The sequence below is a fragment of the Phyllobates terribilis genome, unplaced genomic scaffold, assembly GCF_046119375.1.
Source record: "Phyllobates terribilis strain yellow unplaced genomic scaffold, ASM4611937v1 Scaffold_1__5_contigs__length_1240528914, whole genome shotgun sequence".
NCBI classification, from domain to species: Eukaryota; Metazoa; Chordata; class Amphibia; order Anura; family Dendrobatidae; genus Phyllobates; species Phyllobates terribilis.
Window position 1 is genome coordinate 534,357,011 of NW_027362761.1, and position 21,840 is coordinate 534,378,850.

Sequence of the window (21,840 nt, forward strand, 5' to 3'; positions counted from 1 at the left end):
AAAAAAATGTAAGCAAAAAATATGGTCATGATGCCCTGTTAAGGGGGAGAGGGTCTGCTGCTGACACTGTTATAGGGGTAATATCCCCTAATTCTGTTCTAATAGCTGGTATGCATGGCACCCCTCATTGTGGTATGCTTGGCACCCCTCATTCTGGTATGCAAGGCCCCCCTCATCCTGGCATGCATGGCACCTCTCATCCTGGTATGCCTGGCACCCCCACATCCTGGTATGCCTGGCAGCCCCACATCCTGGTATGCCTGGCAGCCCCATCTCCATTACACAAAAAAATAAACACTCCTACTCACCTTTCTTCTTCTCTCCTCCAGCGCTGTGTCCTCCTCTGCAGCCAGCACAGATCTCCCTGTGTGAGCCGCGCATGATGTAACTGACATGCGCGCTCACACAGGGAGATGCTGTGCCGGAAGAGTCACTGCTCCCCACGCTGGGACTGTGTGCGTGGGGAGCAGTGACTGCATGCTCCTGGATAGCGGGCGCACACTGGAGCCGCAGCGCGGCTCCTGCTGCTGGGCGGTTGCGTGCGTCCGCTACTAAAGAGCATGAATATTCACCCTCTCTCCACTCCCATGGGCGTGGAGAGGGGGTGAATATTCATGCTCTTTAGTAGCGGGCACAAATGACTGCTGAGCGCTGCAGGAGCCGCCCGTGATTAAGGACAATGACTATTTAGTGCTCTCCACGCCCATGGGCGTGGGGAGCACTGAATATTCATTTTCTTAAGCAGCGGGGACAGTGTAGGCTGCAGTAGCCGCTGCTGCCTCCGGTACCTCGCTCCTCTGCCGCTGCTGCCCCCCCCATAACCCCACCACCCACAGCAACAAGACAGTATAGAATAGAAGGTTCGGACTACAAGACGCACCCCCCACTTTCCTCCAAAATTTTGGAGGAAAAAAGTGCGCCTTATAGTCCGAAAAATACGGTAATTACTAATAATTGACAAATGGTATATTCAATTCAGGTCTCACTTAAACGGCCGTTTTTCACATATGTGTTCTGTGATTTTCTCCCAATTTCTGGAAATTTTCACATGTACTTTTTTTTTTTTTATTGCTAACTTGGAAAAGAGTGATTCTAATATATTTATTTATTTCTAAAAACTTATACTTTTTTGATTCCCCATAAGAGACTTGATTTGTGATTGTCTGATGCGTTGTTTTATACAATACAGGACATAGAAAAATTAACTATCTCCTACGAAGTCCAGTTACAAGTTTTGCTTCATAAGGCTATGTGCACACGATATAGAAATGCTCAGGATTTTTTCCTGAGCGTTTCTGCATCTCCCTGGCAGAAAAAAACACATGCGGATTGTACATGCGTTTTCCTGCCAGGGATATGCGGAAATGAAGCGGTCCCACTGACATTTCCGCATGCAGATTGACAAGCGCTTCCCAAGCGATTAGCATCACTTGGAAAGTGCTTGTGACAACTAGGTCACACTATATAAATCCATGCAAACAGCATGGATTTATATAGTGCGACCCGAGAGAGTGGTAAAAATAAAAAAATAAATGTACTGTATACTTATCCTCCGATGGCCCCCGATGTCCCGGTCACTCCGTTCTCCCGGCTGCCGGCAACAGTGAATTGAAAGACCTGCCGACGTCAGCGTCACGTGACCCGTCACATGACTCTGACGTCAGCGCAGGTCCTTCAACTCACTGCAAAGTGCCGGGAACCAAGCAGTAGCGGTGCGCGGGCCGACAGAAGGTAAGTATACATTTATTTTTTATTTTATTCTTGTTTTTACAGCTTTTTAATGGTACCTGGGTGTGGAGGAGAGTCTCATCTTCTCCACATTCGGGTACCATCCGCACATTAGAACGCGCCAATAACGCAAGTACAAATGCAGTCTTGCGGTATTGGCGCATTCTAATGCAAGTCAATGGCGGCGAAAAAGCCGCGTTTCCGCAAAATTAATGGACATGCTGCGGATTTTTGAGCGCAGCATAAACGCTGCGGAAAAATCCGCAGCATGGGCACAGCACATGCGGATTTCCATTGGGGAACATTGCTTCCCTTCTACCATGCGTTTTTAATGCGTTTACGCGGCGTTTCCGCAGCTGCAAAAACACCACGGAAACGCATTAAAAACGCATCGTGTGCACACAGCCTAAGAGTACAAAGATGGCAGCCATTAGGACGTTCAGCTGGCCTCCAGCTGCCATGGCATCCCCCATTGGCACCCAGCGATCATGTCGCAGGACGGCTGTTTGGCTGAGGTTATCGGTGCGTCATCCTGATCGTGCCACTAAAATGCCTGTTAGTAATTGACAACGGCATTTGTTGGGTTAAACAGCCCAGAGCAGAGTCCGCTGGCGGAAGTGATACGGACATAATACACCACATCAGATATAAATATGGCACTCTGTTTTATTTGAAAAGCATTAAATGATGAACAGATGATCAAAATAAATTTATTATTAATATTCTCCTCAACGCTGCATGCAACATTGATAAGAGGAAGAAGCCTGGTCGTACGTGGCAGAGCTGAAATACCACAGGATTTAAATGATGGTGTCTCTGCCGGGCGGGTTACGTCCTAGTACAGCAATCCTTGGGATTGGAATCGTATCAGCTTCACTTTTCTATTTTGATCAGTTCCTTGATGATTTGTAAAATCTCATCGTCTGTAAAATTACCAAGACAGAGACAGTAAATCATTACTATATAGTAAGAAGTTCAGTTAAGAGAAACAACAGGAAAGAGAAAGTCAAACACCCCCCCAAAAATGGGCACCTTATATTCAAGTAACAGCATCATGCTCATCCAAGAGCCGGGTCTTGTATTGGAGCTCAACCCCATTCATGTCAATGATGCAAAACCACTTACATCCCATGGACACTGGCAAAACTCAAATAAAGCCATTTATATGCTCATATAGGGGACTTAGCCCCAATACAAATCTTACTTGTAGTGCAGATTTATTTTATGAAAAAAAAAGTTTTATTGGATATGTAAATGTAAGCCCGCAAGGGCAGGGTCCTCTTCCCTCCGTACCGTTCTATCATTGTTAGTTTACTGTAAGTGATTCCAGTATTTGGTATGTAACCCCTCCTTATGTACAGCACCATGGAATCAATGGTGCTATATAAATTAATAATAATAATGTAAATGAGAGGTCCTCGGTGTCCCCTTGGCGTGGCCAGACGTTCGGTGCAACGTTCCGCCCCCTCAATTACCATCCTCCACACTTCTCTTTATGTTGATTGACAGCACTCGCTTTGAAGCGCTGCTTGAGTTGAAACCTCAGCCCTTTAACCTATTGATCTACTACTGTGCCCCATTTATTCATTGTATGAATAAGCGACAAGCACAATTTTAGGGGTATATATATATGTAAAGTGTTCTAGGATGTTACTGCACTATACATCTTCTTTAAAGGGGTATTCCATTCTCAAAGATCCTATCCCAATATGAAGTAGATGTAATAATATTAGCAAATACCTCCAATTAGAATTGTAACATAGTTCTTCTAATTCACAATGTTGTTTACCCCATGTGCAGGACATTGCAGTAGCTTAGGTATCCATGGTTATGACGACTAACAGCTAACTTACTAACTGTCGTAACCATGGATACCTAAGCTACTGCAATGCCCTGCACATGGGGTAAATGACATAGCGAATCAGAAGAACCATGCTACAATCCTAATTTGAGGTATTTGCTAATATTATTACACCTACTACATATTGGGATAGGATCTTGGAGATGGAAATACCCCTTTAATCGACGACTTCACTTGTAGATAAATTTTTCCCATAGAGGAAGCAGCTCAAATCAAACTTTTAATGCCTACCCTACACTGCCCCCTTTAAAAAATATATATATTTTTCAATATACAGTGGAGGGTCCCGAGTAGGGCTGGTGTGAATCAGTTCGCCCTCCTTGGTCTATCGGCCAGTCAGTAATCTGCAGCCGCAGGAGGGGAGCCTGGAGAACAGCTTCTTACCTCATGGCATCCGCGGCTCTACTTTTGATTAGCTGGACCAGCCGGTTGATCAACAGAAGAGCCGCAGATGCCGTCAGGTAAGAGTTGGTTCTTCCGCTCCCATCTAGCTGCCACAGACAACCGTCGTAAGCTGAAGGACTGGACGTGGAAATCGATTCGCACTAACCTGAATTTGCTACAGAATTTCCCACAAAGTTTGGCACCGCCAGAAGCTGCATTTTTTAATACACGATTTGCTCGGAACCAGCAAAATGGCAATGATTCCTATCTTGCTGTATTTATTTTTTTTTAGATTTCACTCCTTTGTGCCTGTGGCAACGACCAGATCTCACAGAACGTCAGAAGACGACTGAAGAGAAGAAGAATACAGCCGGAGGGACCGAGCCAGTGAAGGACTGTGGTGGCAGCGGGACAGGTGAGGGGAGAGAAGTGTATAATGTTTTTTTTTACTTTATAAATGTCTTTTATCAGCAATCAGGGCACATTAGATTCACATGAAATTAATTTAATGCAAATCAATTTTCTCTCAGGCAAATTTGATCAAATCTGCCTGAATGCGAATGTCATCAGATTGACTCCTCTCCCGTCCTGAGGTTGTACCCCCCGTTATTCACTCCTGGTTCAGAGACTGTTCAGACACTGCTCTCGTGATCTGCCTTCTGATCAGTGCATCGTTACATCACAATGATATATATACATATTTGCTATAGCTGAAATTATTAACCTTTTTTTTTTCTTCTTTGAATAAACGCTTTCATGTAAAGTAATGCAATAATTACCTTCAAGAGACATTTTGGGGTTTTGTAGCTTCTTCTTTAGGACAGATTCAATTAAAACGCGCAATTCCTTAAAGATGACAGCGATCTTTACAGGAGCCTGTGAGGGAAAACAGAACTATTGCTGTGAAATGACTTCCTACACCTGAATACACACGTAGCTACAAACTACATACATTATTCACCAGGGGCAGTGAAATCATATTTTGTCCTACTGCAAAAGGGAGAGTCTTCTACTGCAGCCATAAACACGGCAGTGAGGACAAGCAGGCGGACATGGTTGTGCTCCTGAGTTTCACAGAGAAGATTACTTTATATATTTCTCATTTTTGATAGAAATTAGATGAAAATTGGATCAATGAAAAGCAGGAGATTAAGGGAAAAAGAGTCAGGGTAGATATTTTTCTCTGTATTAGGACAAGGTGTGTGCTGGATTGTTAGCGGTCATAGAAAAAAAAACTATATACATTCATATATTCACACATTACTTGATTTTCACAAAAAAAACAACAAAATATATTATGGTAAAAATCAAGTATAATACCTGAAACTGGATCCAGTCGTCTACGGTCAGTAGTTGCTCCCGGTGTTGTACAGCGATATCACCTCCAAACAGAAGTATCGGAAAGGGAGACACCAGAGTTGTTTCTCTAAGGAAGACCTTGGAATATTTCACCTGGAAAGATCCCGAAGACAAAACATTAGAGACACAATGAAAGTAGATATGGTATAAAATACATATTTATGATTCTGGATACTGTGAGATTGTAGGGAAGAAACATGTAAAGGTCCAGTATATAAACAGGGTGACGCTGGTCTCACCTTCTCCTGGTACAGCAGCCAGCCATAGGTCTGGAGGTCTCTGTTCACAGAGGATGGGTGCACTTGTGCTTTTCCTTGAGCTGTTTCCACCATGCACGCCAATTTCTCAGAGATATCCACTGATTTGGTGAACATGATCTTCCCGACGTTGTCATACAGACCAGCGGCCAGAATGGCTTTAAGAAGTGACATCTCCTCTGTAGACATTTTTGCTTTCTTGTCCAGAGTAGCTTGAACACCATTTGTGGATCTGGAGCATTCGAAGCCCGCCGCCCTCACCAAGCGAATCAACTCCTGCTTCACATCCTTAAGGAAATAGTAAGACATGAACCTTACAGAAAGTATCTTGTACTGTAGATGTATGGAGATCTGCGCTGGTATACACAGGATATATTCAGTGGCAAGGGATCTGATCCCCACGCAAACCACAGAATTAGTTCAAAGTAATGAATAGATTCTAGAGTTTAGGGTTTGTTCCCACATAGTCGAAATCTCATCCACATGATGCAGGAAAAATCCTCAACATAAACTGACTGGTGTTACCGATTGGAAATTTGGATATCTCTGTGAATTTTACATGTGCAGCAAATGAGCCTCTTGGGAACATACCCATAAGGTAAGAGAGGGTGTCTAGACCAGGGGTGCACAGCCTTTTTTTTTTTGTCTAAATGCTAAATGTTGTTAGCACTCCTAAGAAAAATCATACAATATGTCATAATGCCTTATATGTGGAATTTCCACCATTGGGACTTCAAACTGTTGGAAGTAGGAGAAGGAAGGCGGGAAGGCCGAGTATCGGTGATACACATGGGGCTGCTATCCATCCTGGTAGTCTTACTCCTGTTTGATATCAATACATTTTTTTTCCTTTTGGTGCCTAAACACTATGTTTTATCCAGGACGTTGCTTTATTTATTACCTATATAATAGAGCATATACACTACCGTTCAAAAGTTTGGGGTCACCCAGACAATTTTATGTTTTCCATGAAAACTCATACTTTTATTTATCAAATGAGTTGCAAAATGAATAGAAAATATGGTCCAGACATTGACAAGGTTACAAATAATGATTTTTATTAGAAAGAATAATTTACTCCTTCAAACTTTGCTTTCATCACAGAATGCTCCTTTGCAGCAATTACAGCATTGCAGACATTTGGCATTCTAGCTGTTAATTTGCTGAGGTAATCTTGAGAATTTTCACCCCATGCTTCATGAAGCCCCTCCACAAGTTGGATTGGCTTGATGGGCACTTTTTGCGTACCATACAGTCAAGCTGCTCCCACAACAGCTCAATGGGGTTGAGATCTGGTGACTGCGCTGGCCACTCCATTACAGATAGAATACCAGCTGCCTGCTTCTTCCCTAAATACTTCATGTATAATTTGGAGGTGTGCTTTGGGTTATTGTCCTGTTGTAGGATGAAATTGGCTCCAATAAAGCGCTGTCCACAGGGTATGGCATGGCGTTGCAAAATGGAGTGATAGCCTTCCTTATTCAAAATTCCATTTACCTTGTACAAATCTCCCACTTTACCAGCACCAAAGCAACCCCAGACGATCTCATTACTTCCAACATGCTTGAGAGATGGCGTCAGGCACTCTTCTAGCATCTTTTCAGTTGTTCTGTGTCTCACAAATGTTCTTCTGTGTGATCCAAACACCTCAAACTTTGATTCGTCTGTCCATAAAACTTTTTTCCAACCTTCCTCTGTCCAATGTCTGTGTTCTTTTGCCCATATTAATCTTTTCCTTTTATTAGCCAGTCTCAGATATGGCTTTTTCTTTGCCACTTTGCCCTGAAGGCCAGCATCTTTAAGTTGTCTCTTCACTGTAGACGTTGACATTGGCGTTTTGCGTGTGCTATTTAATGAAGCTGCCAGTTGAGGAGCTGTGAGGCATCGATTTCTCAAACTAAAAACTATAATGTACTTTTCTTGTTGCTCAGTTGTGCAGCGGAGCCTCCCACTTCTCTTTCTACTCTGGTTAGAGCCTGTTTGTGCTCTCCTCTGAAGGGAGTAGTATACACTGTTGTAGGAAATCTTCAGTTTCTTGGCAATTTCTCGCATGGAATAGCCTTCATTTCTAAGAACAAGAATAGACTGTCGAGTTTCACATGAAAGTTCTCTTTTTTTGGCCTTTTTGAGAGTTTCATAGAACAAAAAAATGTAATGCTCCAGATTCTCAACTAGCTCAAAGGAAGGTCAATTTTATAGCTTCTCAAATCAGCCAAACCGTTTTCAGCTGGGCTAATATACTTGTGCAAGGGTTTTCTAAACATCCATTAGCCTTCTTACACAGTTAGCAAACACAATGTACCATTAAAACACTGGAGTGGTGGTTGTTGGAAATGGGCCTCTATACACCTATGCAGATATTGCAATAAAAACAAGACGTTTGCAGCTAGAATAGTCATTTACCACATTAACAATGTATAGAGTGTATTTCTGATTCATTTAATGTTAGCTTCATTGAAAAAAAAAATGTGCTTTTCTTTAAAAAATAATGACATTTCTAAATGACCCCAAACTTTTGGATGGTAGTGTATCTCTTGTCGTGCATATTAGGGAATACTGCTATACCTTTGGAGATTTGTAGAGTTGAGAAAAAAAAGATAGTCAGGACTATGCATGGTCCAGCGGCCACACCGGTAGTCCATGGCTGTCAGACCAAAGCCTTGCGCGCCTCCTACTTCCCGCAGAATCATTGGCGCCTCTTGTGATTAGCAGGCATCATGTCACGGGGGCCTACTAGTCAGAAGAGACACAGGAAGTTTGCAGGGCTCTGGTCCGGCGGCCATGGACTAGCAGCAGCAGCATGGCCACTGGGCAAGAGTCTTGCATATTTTGCTTAACTCTAGGGACCTGTCCCCATTTATTTTGAGGACTTAGTTTTATGTGTTTATTGACTTCATAAGGGGGTGTCTGTGACCTTATTGTGGCCAGACATAGGCTTGTTTGAACATATTTATGTCTTTTAAATGTTATTTTACCTGGATTTCTGGTCTATTCTTATACCCACGCTCATGATCCTTAGTAAAAATGTAATAATTTTTTTTTATCTTTACATGCTTGGATTTCTATAGTGTATCTGCTCTTTCAGATTCTTTTATCCCCTCTTAGCACTTCAGAAAAAAGGACGCAAGTTCACAGAAGAGCTACCAGGATGGTGACCGGTCTGCAAATAATGTCCTACGAGGAATGGTTAGAGGATTTGGGAATGTTTAGCTTGAAAAAGAGAAGACTGAGAGGAGACTTAATAGAGGTCTACAAATATCTGAAGGGATGTCACAGTGTAGAGGGATCATCTTTATTCTCATTTGCACGTGGAAACAAGAGACGCAATGGGATGAAACTGAATGGGAGAAGATACAGATTAGATATTAGAAAAATCATTTTGTCAGTGAGGATGATCAATGAGTGGAACAGGCGGCGAGTTCTCCTTTAATGGAAGTCTTCAAACAGAGGCTGGACAGATATCTGTCTGAGATGGTTTAATGAGTCCTGTATTGAGGAGGGGGTTCGAAACGAAGACGCTGGAGGTCCCTTCCAACTCTAACATTCTATGTTGCTAGGACACGTAGGTTTCACAACTACAATGAAAAGAGCTGGGTGCACGAATGGCTATCAAAGCTTTCCCAATAGACATCCTTGCGCCCATGTTGCTTTATGGGACTATCAGTTGATTTTATCACAATACTTAAAGTACTATTAAAATGGAAAACCACTGTAATACCTCTATCGTTAAAAGCGCCTTTCTGTTTAAAAAGTTCTTCCTACAGTAAGTCATCTCTGAGCCGTAACTTTCGGCTCGGATCATCTTCCACCTGTGAAGAGAAAGGGGATTTCTAACAAGAAACACATTTATGTGACGAAGGTTGGGACTCCAAGAATCCTATAGACTACAAGAATCCTACCCATGTGTATATACAAAGTGCTACATGTAATGTTAATCTAATAGGCAGAATATAGGTGTACAGAGCAGCGGGCACGGTATACAGTACAGCAGCGTCTGTGGCGGCTGACACGCTCAGGCCATCAGTGCAGAACACAGCTCTTTAGGGTGCGATCCAACGATGTGACTCCATCATAGATGTCACAGTGACTTTCTATTGGATGAGATGACTGATTACTATTAATGCATTAACAGTTAATCAATTAATACCTTTGAAAGCTGCTGCGACATTCACAAAGTCGCATCGTGGCCACGTAGTGACCACTACGTGGGACCCTAACACCATTATATCTTTCCAACTACAGTAATAGACGTTTATCAAGACATAAACATCTAAATGTATAAATCCTTATCTTCAAGGTGGCTCGTAGCCCAATACCTTGTGATGTCTCCATGCAGAGGACTTACCCCATGTAGGCACTGAAGATGGTCAGATGATCAGAGTTAGCCAGAGCCATGGAGGACTTAGCCACGTCCGCTTCATCCTTTCTACCAATAGGCGTCATGAATGGAGTTTTCTCAGTCATGGTGGCAGCCAGCGTTGCCTGTCACAAGGGAACAGTCATTACAATGTAGCTGCCCCTAGAGTTAGGAAGCCATCAGTGATGAAATATTGCACACGGGCTAAGTATTAAATTGACATAAGGTGTCTGCACACATGAGAATAATGTCGGACTGTCCTGATGTGTTACAGGTCTGTGTTCTTCATCAGAGGTCATGTACAGATGAAAATTCACTTTCTCCTGCTCCAGCATTCAACTTTGGTACTCCATGGCAGTTGGACCAGGTTAGAGTGAACTTCCTAGGCTGGCACTCGAATACTGGCATCCTGGGCGCCTCAATAATTAGGCACGGCAAGAGCCCAGTATTCGCAAGAGGCGCCAAGGATGCCATGACGTGGAGGCTTAGTAATCATAAGAAGCGCCCAGGATGCCATGACGTGGAGGCTTAGTAATCATAAGAGGCGCCCAGGATGCCATGACGTGGAGGCTTACTAATCATAAGAGGCGGCCAGGATGCCATGACGTGGAGGCTTAGTAATCATAAGAGGCGCCCAGGATGCCATGACGTGGAGGCTTACTAATCATAAGAGGCGCCCAGGATGCCATGACGTGGAGGCTTACTAATCATAAGAGGCGGCCAGGATGCCATGACGTGGAGGCTTAGTAATCATAAGAAGCGCCCAGGATGCCATGACGTGGAACCTTAGTAATCATAAGAGGCGCCCAGGATGCCATGACGTGGAGGCTTACTAATCATAAGAAGCGCCCAGGATGCCATGACGTGGAGCCTTAGTAATCATAAGAAGCGCCAAGGATGCCATGACGTGGAGCCTTAGTATTCATAAGAGGCGTCCAGGATGCCATGACGTGGAGCCTTAGTAATCATAAGAAGCGCCCAGGATGCCATGACGTGGAGGCTTACTAATCATAAGAGGCGCTCAGGATGCCATGATGTGGAGCCTTAGTAATCATAAGAATCGCCCAGGGTGCCATGACGTGGAGGCTTAGTAATCATAAGAGGCGCCCAGGATGCCATGACATGGATGGTATTCATAAGAGGCACCCAGGATGCCGTGATGTGGAGGCTTAGTCATAGTAAGAGGCACCAAGGATGCCATGACGTGGAGGCTTAGTAATAGTAAGAGGCGCTCAGGATGCCATGACGTGGAGCCTTAGTAATCATGAAGTCTGTGTCCCTCAGCTTAAGTGTCCATGAGCTGAAGTGTCTGAAATTTGAATTAATCCTGAATAATATGATGCATGCAGACTGTACCTTACCGGCCACCACCGCACTCTAATCAGCATCTCTGTTTATCCATTCCTCTTACAGGTACGTGACCCAACTTTTCCATCCTGATTTCCATGCAGCCTTCCCTATATCTCTCTGCTCCTACTATATACTAATGGTACGTGACCCAACTTTTCCATCCTGATTTCCATGCAGCCTTCCCTATATTTCTCTGCTCCTACTATATACTAATGGTACGTGACCCAACTTTTCCATCCTGATTTCCATGCAGCCTTCCCTATATCTCTCTGCTCCTACTATATACTAATGGTACGTGACCCAACTTTTCCATCCTGATTTCCATGCAGCCTTCCCTATATCTCTCTGCTCCTACTATATACTAATGGTACGTGACCCAACTTTTCCATCCTGATTTCCATGCAGCCTTCCCTATATCTCTCTGCTCCTACTATATACTAATGGTACGTGACCCAACTTTTCCATCCTGATTTCCATGCAGCCTTCCCTATATCTCTCTGCTCCTACTATATACTAATGGTACGTGACCCAACTTTTCCATCCTGATTTCCATGCAGCCTTCCCTATATCTCTCTGCTCCTACTATATACTAATGGTACGTGACCCAACTTTTCCATCCTGATTTCCATGCAGCCTTCCCTATATCTCTCTGCTCCTACTATATACTAATGGTACGTGACCCAAGTTACACTACCCACCCCCCACTTTCATTTATGACCTTGTTTACTGAACCTTTGAGTATCCTACATCTGGTTCAGCCTTAATCAGCTGATCAAGATGAGCACAGACCACTCCCCTCTGGTTCACAGCTGAATGCATTCTGTAGGCCATATATTGAGAACTAGGAGTCTGTGTCAGACTGAAGTCTGTGTCCCTCAGCTTAAGTGTCCATGAGCTGAAGTGTCTGAAATTTGAATTAATCCTGAATAATATGATGCATGCAGACTGTACCTTACCGGCCACCACCGCACTCTAATCAGCATCTCTGTTTATCCATTCCTCTTACAGGTACGTGACCCAACTTTTCCATCCTGATTTCCATGCAGCCTTCCCTATATCTCTCTGCTCCTACTATATACTAATGGTACGTGACCCAAGTTACACTACCCACCCCCCACTTTCATTTATGACCTTGTTTACTGAACCTTTGAGTATCCTACATCTGGTTCAGCCTTAATCAGCTGATCAAGATGAGCACAGACCACTCCCCTCTGGTTCACAGCTGAATGCATTCTGTAGGCCATATATTGAGAACTAGGAGTCTGTGTCAGACTGAAGTCTGTGTCCCTCAGCTTAAGTGTCCATGAGCTGAAGTGTCTGAAATTTGAATTAATCCTGAATAATATGATGCATGCAGACTGTACCTTACCGGCCACCACCGCACTCTAATCAGCATCTCTGTTTATCCATTCCTCTTACAGGTACGTGACCCAACTTTTCCATCCTGATTTCCATGCAGCCTTCCCTATATCTCTCTGCTCCTACTATATACTAATGGTACGTGACCCAAGTTACACTACCCACCCCCCACTTTCATTTATGACCTTGTTTACTGAACCTTTGAGTATCCTACATCTGGTTCAGCCTTAATCAGCTGATCAAGATGAGCACAGACCACTCCCCTCTGGTTCACAGCTGAATGCATTCTGTAGGCCATATATTGAGAACTAGGAGTCTGTGTCAGACTGAAGTCTGTGTCCATGAGCTGAAGTGTCTGAAATTTGAATTAATCCTGAATTGAACCTGAAGTGAACTGAAGGTACCTGGATACTAAGTCACAGTAAACAATGTTTGTTTTTGTTTTCACTCTCACCCCCTTAATCCTTCACTTCTTTCAACCACCCCTAATCCCTACACCTGGAAAGGAACTCTTCATCTCTCCCTCCATTCTCCCCACCCATCTCACCTCTTCCTCAGAGCTATTCCACAACATACAATCCTTTGTCTCCAAACACAGACAGCCACCTCATGCCCTCTCCTGCTCCCACCTAATAACGCTTTCTCTGCTCCTCCTTACTGCCGGCGACATCTCTCCAAATCCTGGCCCTCCTCACCACATCCCTACATTCACTTCCACCTCCTACCCCCGATCTATCCCAAACTCTCGTAACCCTTCTAACCTTACACCCATCCGCCCAGCCCCCGCTTCCCCAGTTCCACTAACAGGAGCTCTATGGAACGCTCGCTCTGTCTGCAATAAACTTTCCTACATTCACGATCTCTTCATCACTAACAAGCTTTCCTTCCTCGGAATCACTGAAACCTGGCTCACCCCCTTCGACACAACCTCTCCTGCTGCACTTTCGTATGGCGGATTCCACCTCTCCCATACCCCCCGCCCCAACGGCAAGCACGGTGGAGGAATAGGTTTCCTCCTCTCAGAAAACTGATCCTTCACCCAGATCCCACTGCCGCCCGCAATTACTCTCCCGTCTTTTGAAGTGCACTGTGTGCGCATCTACTCCCCCTCCAACCTCCAACTGGCTGTCATCTACCGCCCCCCAGGATCAGCCACCACTTTCTTTGACCACTTCACCACCTGGCTACTTCATTTCCTCTCTGTTGACATCCCCACTATCCTCATGGGCGACTTTAACATCCCCATTGATACTTCCCTCTCAGCTGCCTCTAAGCTTCTATCCCTCACTTCCTCCTTTGGTCTTACCCAGTGGTCTTCCACACCCACCCACAAAGACGGCCACACGCTGGACCTCATCTTCACCCGCCTCTGTTCCCTATCTAACCTCTCTAACTCACCTCTCCCTCTCTCTGACCACAACCTACTCACATTCTCTTCTCTCTCCTCCCCGGGGCAACAATCCCCACTCCACAAACTTGAATACCCTCGTAGAAATCTCAAACACCTTGACCTACACTCTCTCTCTGAATCCCTCCTCCCTCTTACAGACATTAGTTCCTTACATGATGCAGATGCTGCTGCCACTTTATACAACACCACAACAGCTGCAGCTCTCGATTCGGTCGCCCCCCTCATGTATACCAAGACTCGCACAAATCAACAGACAACCCTGGCACACCAGCCTAACTAAAGAACTGCGACGGGCCTCCAGGGCTGCTGAACGTAGATGGAAAAGGTCCCACTCCCATGAGCACTTCATCGCATTCAAACAGTCCCTCACTACCTTCAAGTCCACACTCACTGCAGCAAAACAAACATACTTCACATCTCTCATATCCTCCCTGTCCCACAACCCCAAACAACTATTCAACACCTTCAATTCTCTCCTCCGTCCCCCAGTGCCTCCTCCCTCTCCTCTTATTTCAGCTGAAGACTTTGCCTCATTCTTCAAGCAGAAGATTGACACCATCAGACAAAGCTTTTGCCTAAAGCCCCCACAGCCCCTCCCCACACCTACTCAACCCTCCTCCTCCAAAACTACATTCTCCACCATTTCTGAAGATCAACTTTCGTCCTTACTCTCCAAATCACACCTCACCACCTGTAAACTTGACCCAATCCCGTCCCACCTCATCCCAAACCTTACCACTATCTTCATCCCAGCCCTAGCCCACCTCTTCAACCTGTCACTAACAACTGGTGTCTTCCCCTCATGTTTCAAACATGCCTCAATCACACCCATCCTCAAAAAGCCCTCCCTTGACCCATCCTCTGTGTCTAGCTATCGCCCCATATCACTTCTCCCCTATGCCTCAAAACTACTGGAACAACATGTCCATTCTGAACTGTCCTCCCACCTCTCCTCCTGCTCCCTCTTTGACCGCCTACAATCTGGTTTCCGACCGCACCATTCTACTGAAACTGCACTGACTAAAGTCACAAACGACCTACTAACCGCCAAATCTAAGCGACACTACTCTGTCCTCCTCCCCCTAGACCTGTCATCTGCCTTTGACACAGTGGACCATTCCCTCTTACTACAGACTCTCTCATCTCTCGGCATCACAGACTTGGCCCTATCCTGGATCTCCTCATACCTAACAGACCGGACATTCAGTGTCTCCCACTCACACACCACCTCTTCATCTCGCCCCCTATCTGTCGGTGTCCCCCAAGGTTCAGTTCTAGGACCCCTGCTCTTCTCCATCTACACCTTAGGCCTGGGACAGCTCATAGAGTCTCATGGCTTTCATTATCACCTCTATGCTGATGACACACAGATCTACCTCTCTGGACCCGATATCACCTCCGTATTAACCAAAATCCCACAATGTCTGTCTGCTATTTCATCCTTCTTCTCTGCTAGATTTCTAAAACTTAACATGGACAAAACAGAATTCATCATCTTTCCGCCATCTCATTCAACCCTCCCAACTGACCTATCCATCATAGTCAATGGCTGCCCACTCTCCCCAGTCCCTCAAGCTCGCTGCCTCGGGGTAACCCTGGACTCGGAACTCTCCTTCAAACCACATATCCAAGCCCTTTCCACTTCCTGCCGACTCCAACTTAAAAATATCTCCCGGATCCGCACATTCCTAAACCATGAATCTGCAAAAACACTAGTGCACGCCCTCATCATCTCCCGCCTTGACTACTGCAACCTCCTGCTCTGTGGCCTCCCCTCTAACACTCTCGCACCCCTCCAATCTATCATAAACTCTGCTGCTCGACTAATCAACCTGTCCCCCTGCTATTCCCCGGCCTCTCCTCTCTGTCAATCTCTTCACTGGCTCCCCATTGCTCAGAGACTCCAGTTCAAAACCCTAACCATGACATACAAAGCCATTCACAACCTGTCTCCTCCATATATCTCCGACCTAGTCTCCCGTTACATACCTGCACGCAACCTCCGATCCTCACAAGATCTCCTGCTCTACTCCCCTCTTATCTCCTCCTCCCACAACCGTATACAAGATTTCTCCCGTGCTTCCGCCCGACTCTGGAACTCTCTACCCCAACGTATCAGACTCTCGCCTACCGTGGAAACCTTCAAAAGGAACCTGAAGACCCACCTCTTCCGACAAGCCTACAACCTGCAGTAACCACCGCTCCACCATACCGCTGCACGACCAGCTGTACCCTCACCTACTGTATCCTCACCCATCCCTCGTAGATTGTGAGCCCTCGCGGGCAGGGTCCTCGCTCCGCCTGTACCAGTCGCTGTCACATTGTGTTCAAGATTATTGAAATTGTTCTTGTATTTTACCCCCTTTTTCACATGTAAAGCGCCATGGAATAAATGGCGCTATAATAATAAATAATAATAATAATAATAAGAGGCGCCCAGGATGCCATGACGTGGAGGCTTAGTAATCATAAGAGGCGCCCAGGATGCCATGACGTGGAGGCTTAGTAATCATAAGAGGCGCCCAGGATGCCATGACGTGGAGGCTTAGTAATCATAAGAGGCGCCCAGGATGCCATGACGTGGAGGCTTAGTAATCATAAGAAGCGCCCAGGATGCCATGATGTGGAGGCTTAGTAATCATAAGAGGCACCCAGGATGCCATGACGTGGAGGCTCAGTCATAGTAAGAAGCGCCAGGATGCCATGAGGGGGAGGCTTAGTAATAGTAAGAGGTACCCAGGATGCCATGACGTGGAGGCTTAGTAAACATAAGAGGCACCCAGGATGCCATGACGTGGAGGCATAGTAATCATAAGAGGCACCCAAGATGCCATGACGTGGAGGCTTAGTAATAGTAAGAGGCACCCAAGATGCCATAACGTGGAGGCTTAGTCATAGTAAGAGGCACCCAGGATGCCATGACGTGGAGGCTTACTAATCATAAGAGGCGCCCAGGATGCCATGACGTGGAGGCTTAGTAATCATAAGAGGCGCCCAGGATGCCATGACGTGGAGGCATAGTAATCATAAGAGGCACCCAAGATGCCATGACATGGAGGCTTAGTAATAGTAAGAGGCACCCAAGATGCCATAACGTGGAGGCTTAGTCATAGTAAGAGGCACCCAGGATGCCATGACGTGGAGGCTTAGTAATCAAAAGAAGCTCCCAGGATGCCATGACGTGGAGGCTTAGTAATCATAAGAAGCGCTCAGGATGACGAAAACCGCATGCTGGTCGAGGAAGTTTGCAGTACGCCGGAGCAGGGTCCTGCAAATATATTTGCTCATTTCTAAAATCATGCTTAAAGTTTTGTTCATAAGGGAAACAGGCGCTCGCAGAAGTGTTTGTTAACGGCTTACCCCCCTCTCTCCTATGAGAACACATGCTCAGCTGGACCGAGCGTGCATGTCTTTGGGGCGGTTGTGCTGAATAGCCGTTGGCTGAATGCTCAGCAATTACAGGCGTATTTCTAACTTTAAAACAACTTTTTTTTTTACATCTAGACAGAGGAATAAAAATCTATTAACATTGGAATTGCAAATTGTAAAAGCTGCTGTTATATGATCCCGTCTTCTTGTGTCACAGAAAAAAAAGCTAATTAGAAATTCTTACCACCGCGTCTAGGCAGCCAAAAATAGCCCCAAATATCAGCATCTTTCCAATCTTCACATTGACCGGCAGAGCGGCGAGGTGCTGACCCAGCGGAGTAAGCTGGGGTTGAGCGAGCTCGCAGGCTCCGATCTTCCGCAGTAGGCTCATGGCGTTACTGATGACTTGGAGCTGTGGCGGGTCCAATGCCTTAGATAAGAAATCCTCCGGAGAGCCCAGCTCACACTTCTGGAATCAGCAACAGAAGAAAAAGAATCAGATATCAGAATAAAGCACAATGTGCAATATACACAGAACCTGTATTTAACAGAACAGTGATTTCATTAGGCCTGTGTCTTCAAGTTTTTTTTTTGCATGAGATTAGTAAAAAGATTGGCTTTTATTAACAGAAACAGCGCCACTTCTGTCCATGGGCAGTGCCTGGTACTGCAGCTCAGCTTGACCAAAGCAACATCTGCATGTAATGATGGGATCCTGCACCCTTTAGGGGTCAGATCAGTACTCTTCCTTGTAATTGGGGAGCGGTTTTACATGTGACTGAGGGATTAGGGGATTTATATTAAAATTTATGCCATGGAGCTGCCCAGGCCGATACCCCGGTTATAGATTTCATGTACATTCATTTTTAGATTTTTTTATTAAAAAAAGGGCTGGTCCTCAGCTTATATCGGAGCCAGCGAAGTATTAATATAACGTTGTTATGTTATAATGTTTCCTGGTACTTACATGTACTAACAGTCAGGCCGGGTTCACACGGGCACTTAAAGGGGTTTAACCATGAACAAAGAACATTTTAATTAATAGTTCTTGGAATAATAATAGCTTCCACAATTGGATGTCTTTAAAAAGAGGGATTTTTGGTACTCACCGTAAAATCTCTTTCTTGGAGCCTTCATTGGGGGACACAGGACCATGGGTGTATGCTGCTGTCGCTAGGAGGTTGACACTATGCAAAAAAAGGAAAATAGCTCCTCCTCCGCAGTATACACCCGCCTACAGGCACCAAGCTCACCAGTTAGTGGCTAGAGCAGTAGGAGAAGCACAAAATAACCAACTATGTAATGCTCGACGGGGCACAACCGTGAAAAACTAAATGAGATGCCCAACAGGACATATGTCCAAAAACAGGGAGGGTGCTGTGTCCCCCAATGAAGGCTCCAAGAAAGAGATTTTACGGTGAGTACCAAAAATCCCTCTTTCTCTATCGCTTCATTGGGGGACACAGGACCATGGGACGTCCCAAAGCAGTCCCCTGGGTGGGAGAACAGAAGATAGTCACAAACTAGGTCAGACTTCGGCAACTGCCGCCTGCAGGACCTTCCGTCCAAGACTGGCATCAGCAGAAGAATAAGTGTGGACCTTGTAAAACCTTGAAAAGGTGTGAAGAGAAGACCACGTTGCGGCCTTGCAGATTTGAGAGGCCGAAGCCTGATGGCGGACCGCCCAAGAGGCCCCCACCGCCCTGGTGGAGTGAGCCCTTACTCCGGGAGGGGGAGGCTTGCCCGAGATGCGATGTGCCTCCAAGATGGTCGAACGTATACAACGGCGATGGTTGACTTGGAAGCAGAGAGACTCTTGCGATGCCCCTCAGGGATGACAAAAAGGGCATCTGAGCGCCGAAGGGAGGCCGTTCTGGAAAGGTACACACGTAGAGCTCTGACCAGGTCCAGTTTGTGCAGGGACTTCTCCCGTGGATGCACTGGAGCAGGGCAAAAGGAAGGCAAAACGATGTCCTCATTAATGTGAAAAGCGGAAACCACCTTTGACAAAAAGGAAGGCACCGGCCTGAGCACTACTTTGTCTTGATGGAATACCAGAAAAGGCGACTGACAAGAGAGGGCTGCGAGTTCTGCGACCCTTCTAATAGAGGTAACAGCCACCAGAAAGGCCACCTTCCAGGAAAGGAGAGAGGCTGGAATGTCCTGAATGGGTTCAAATGGAGGCTGTTGTAGGACGCTTAGGACCATATTAAGGTCCCATGGTTCCACTGGAGGGCGATAGGGGGGCGCCAGGTGGGCCACCCCTTGTAGAAACGTAGTGACCTGAGGACGGCTAGCTAAGTTACGTTGGAATAGAATGGACAAGGCCGAAACTTGGCCCTTGAGAGTGCTGAGAGATAGTCCCACCTCTAGGCCAGACTGAAGAAAGGCCAAAATGACTGGCAAAGAAAAGGACATAGGAGTTAGCTGATCTTGTTCGCAGTGACGAAAAGAGGCTCTCCAAGTTCTGTGGTATATGTACGAGGTAGCGGGTTTTCTGGCGTTAATTAGTGTCTGAATGACATGGTCAGTAAAGCCCGCCGCCTTCAACACCGTGGCCTCAACGACCATACCATTAAATTCAAAGAATGAGAACTCTGATGAAGAATAGGACCCTGAGAGAGGAGGTCCGGATGGTCTGGTAGTCTCCAGGGGGAGTCGACAAGCAGATTTACCAGATCTGCGTACCAGACACGTCTGGGCCAATCTGGGGCTACTAGGAGAATTGGTACCCCCTCTGTCTTGACCTTTTTGATGACTCGAGGGATCAAAGGTAGAGGTGGAAAGAGATAGGGCAGTTGGAACTGTGACCATGATATGACTAGCGCGTCCTGGGCGATTGCTAGCGGATCGCGGGACCGAGCTACAAAGGACGGAACCTTGTGGTTTAACCGGGACGCCATGAGGTCGACGTCCGGCGTGTCCCACCGTAAGCAGATTGGGTGAAACACCTCGGGATGGAGAGACCATTCTCCTGAGGCGAGGCCCTGCCGACTGAGAAAGTCGGCCGTCCAGTTGTCGACCCCTGGAATGTGGACTGCTGAGATTGCCGGGACCATCTTCTCGGCCCAAAGTAGCACTCTTGCCACCTCTTTTAGGACGTGCTTGCTGCGCGTTCCTCCCTGATGGTTTATGTATGCCACGGCCGTGGCATTGTCCGATTGTACACGGACTGGGAACCCTGCCAGGATCTTCTGCCAGTGACGCAACGCCAGGTAAATCGCCCTTATCTCCAGAATGTTGATGGGGAGGGAGACTTCGTGGCGACTCCACCGGCCCTGGACCGTGTGTTGTAGAAAAACTGCCCCCCAACCGATGAGACTGGCATCGGTCGTGACCACCTGCCAGCGAAGCGGAAGGAATGATCTCCCGGGTCTGAAGGAAGAAGGGCGGGACCACCAGGTTAGCGACCGTCTTACTTGACGAGGCAACTTGATGCGTCGATCTAGAGATGACGGATTCTTGTCCCAAGCTGAGAGAAGGGCTAGTTGAAGAGACCGGGTATGGAACTGGGCAAACGGAACTGCCTCCATGGCTGCTACCATCTTTCCCAGGACACTCATGCATAGGCGAAGGGAGTGTGGACTTGGGTCGGAGAGGATGTGGATTCCTTATCGTAGGGAGTTCATCTTTTCCCTTGGAAGGAGGACCCGGGTACGGGTCGTGTCGAACTGCATCCCTAGGAAGGTTAAGCGTTGGGATGGGACCAGGGAGGATTTGTCCGTTTGATCAGCCAGCCTAACCGGGAGAGAGTGTTCAAGGTGATCTGGAGACTGTGGAGACAGTCCCTGAACGTGGGACCTTTGATTAACAGGTCGTCGAGGTAGGGGATGATTACAATTCCCCTTGTTCGAAGAATGGCCATAACCGTCGCCATCACCTTCGTGAAAACCCTCGGGGCTGTGGCGAGGCCGAAGGGGAGGGCAGTGAACTGGTAATGCGCGTTCTTGAAGAAAAAGCGTAGGAACTTCTGATGCGACGCGCAGATTGGGATGTGAAGGTATGCATCCTGAATGTCCGCTGAACATAGATATTCCCCGGCCTCCATTGAGGCGATTACCGACCTGAAGGACTCCATTCTGAACTGTCGGATGCGTACATGTCGGTTTAACTGTTTGAGGTCCAGAATCGGACGTAGTGAGCCGTCCTTTTTTGGGACGACGAAGAGATTTGAGTAAAAAACGGAAAACCTTTCCTGAACGGGAACTGGGACTATGACTCCTGAGTGCAGAAGAGAAGTGATGGCTTGGAGGAAACCGGGAAGCAGATATGGTTGTGGGGGGCGGGACCTGAGAAAACGTGATCGTGGGCTGGAATCAAACTCTATTTTGTAGCCGGAAGTCACAATTTCTTTGACCCAGGCATCCTCTATTGCCGGGAGCCAAGAATCTGTGAACAGAAGGAG

General features: G+C 46.3%; 2 protein-coding genes across 3 annotated transcripts in view; both read right to left on the minus strand.

Moving 5' to 3' along the window:
• Positions 1-2,376: 2,376 nt before the first annotated feature.
• DHX29 (DExH-box helicase 29) overlaps positions 2,377-21,840 on the minus strand; it is a 67,224-nt gene continuing 47,760 nt past the window's right edge. For both annotated transcript variants that reach the window (XM_073680340.1, XM_073680341.1), the window contains 7 exons: positions 17,680-17,904; positions 9,935-10,071; positions 9,308-9,398; positions 5,572-5,877; positions 5,294-5,425; positions 4,753-4,849; positions 2,377-2,651 (listed from right to left, as the gene is read on the minus strand). In XM_073680340.1, coding sequence (XP_073536441.1) covers positions 2,602-2,651; positions 4,753-4,849; positions 5,294-5,425; positions 5,572-5,877; positions 9,308-9,398; positions 9,935-10,071; positions 17,680-17,904 — 1,038 coding nt within the window. In that variant the 3' untranslated portion in view covers positions 2,377-2,601. The remainder of the gene's footprint in view (positions 2,652-4,752; positions 4,850-5,293; positions 5,426-5,571; positions 5,878-9,307; positions 9,399-9,934; positions 10,072-17,679; positions 17,905-21,840) is intronic.
• On the minus strand, positions 17,932-21,143 carry LOC141165178 (uncharacterized). Its single transcript, XM_073650811.1, has 2 exons — positions 19,719-21,143; positions 17,932-17,973 (listed from the first exon to the last, which is right to left on the minus strand). Exons 1-2 carry the CDS (start codon positions 21,000-21,002, stop codon positions 17,932-17,934), a joined length of 1,326 nt encoding a protein of 441 aa, XP_073506912.1. The 5' UTR covers positions 21,003-21,143.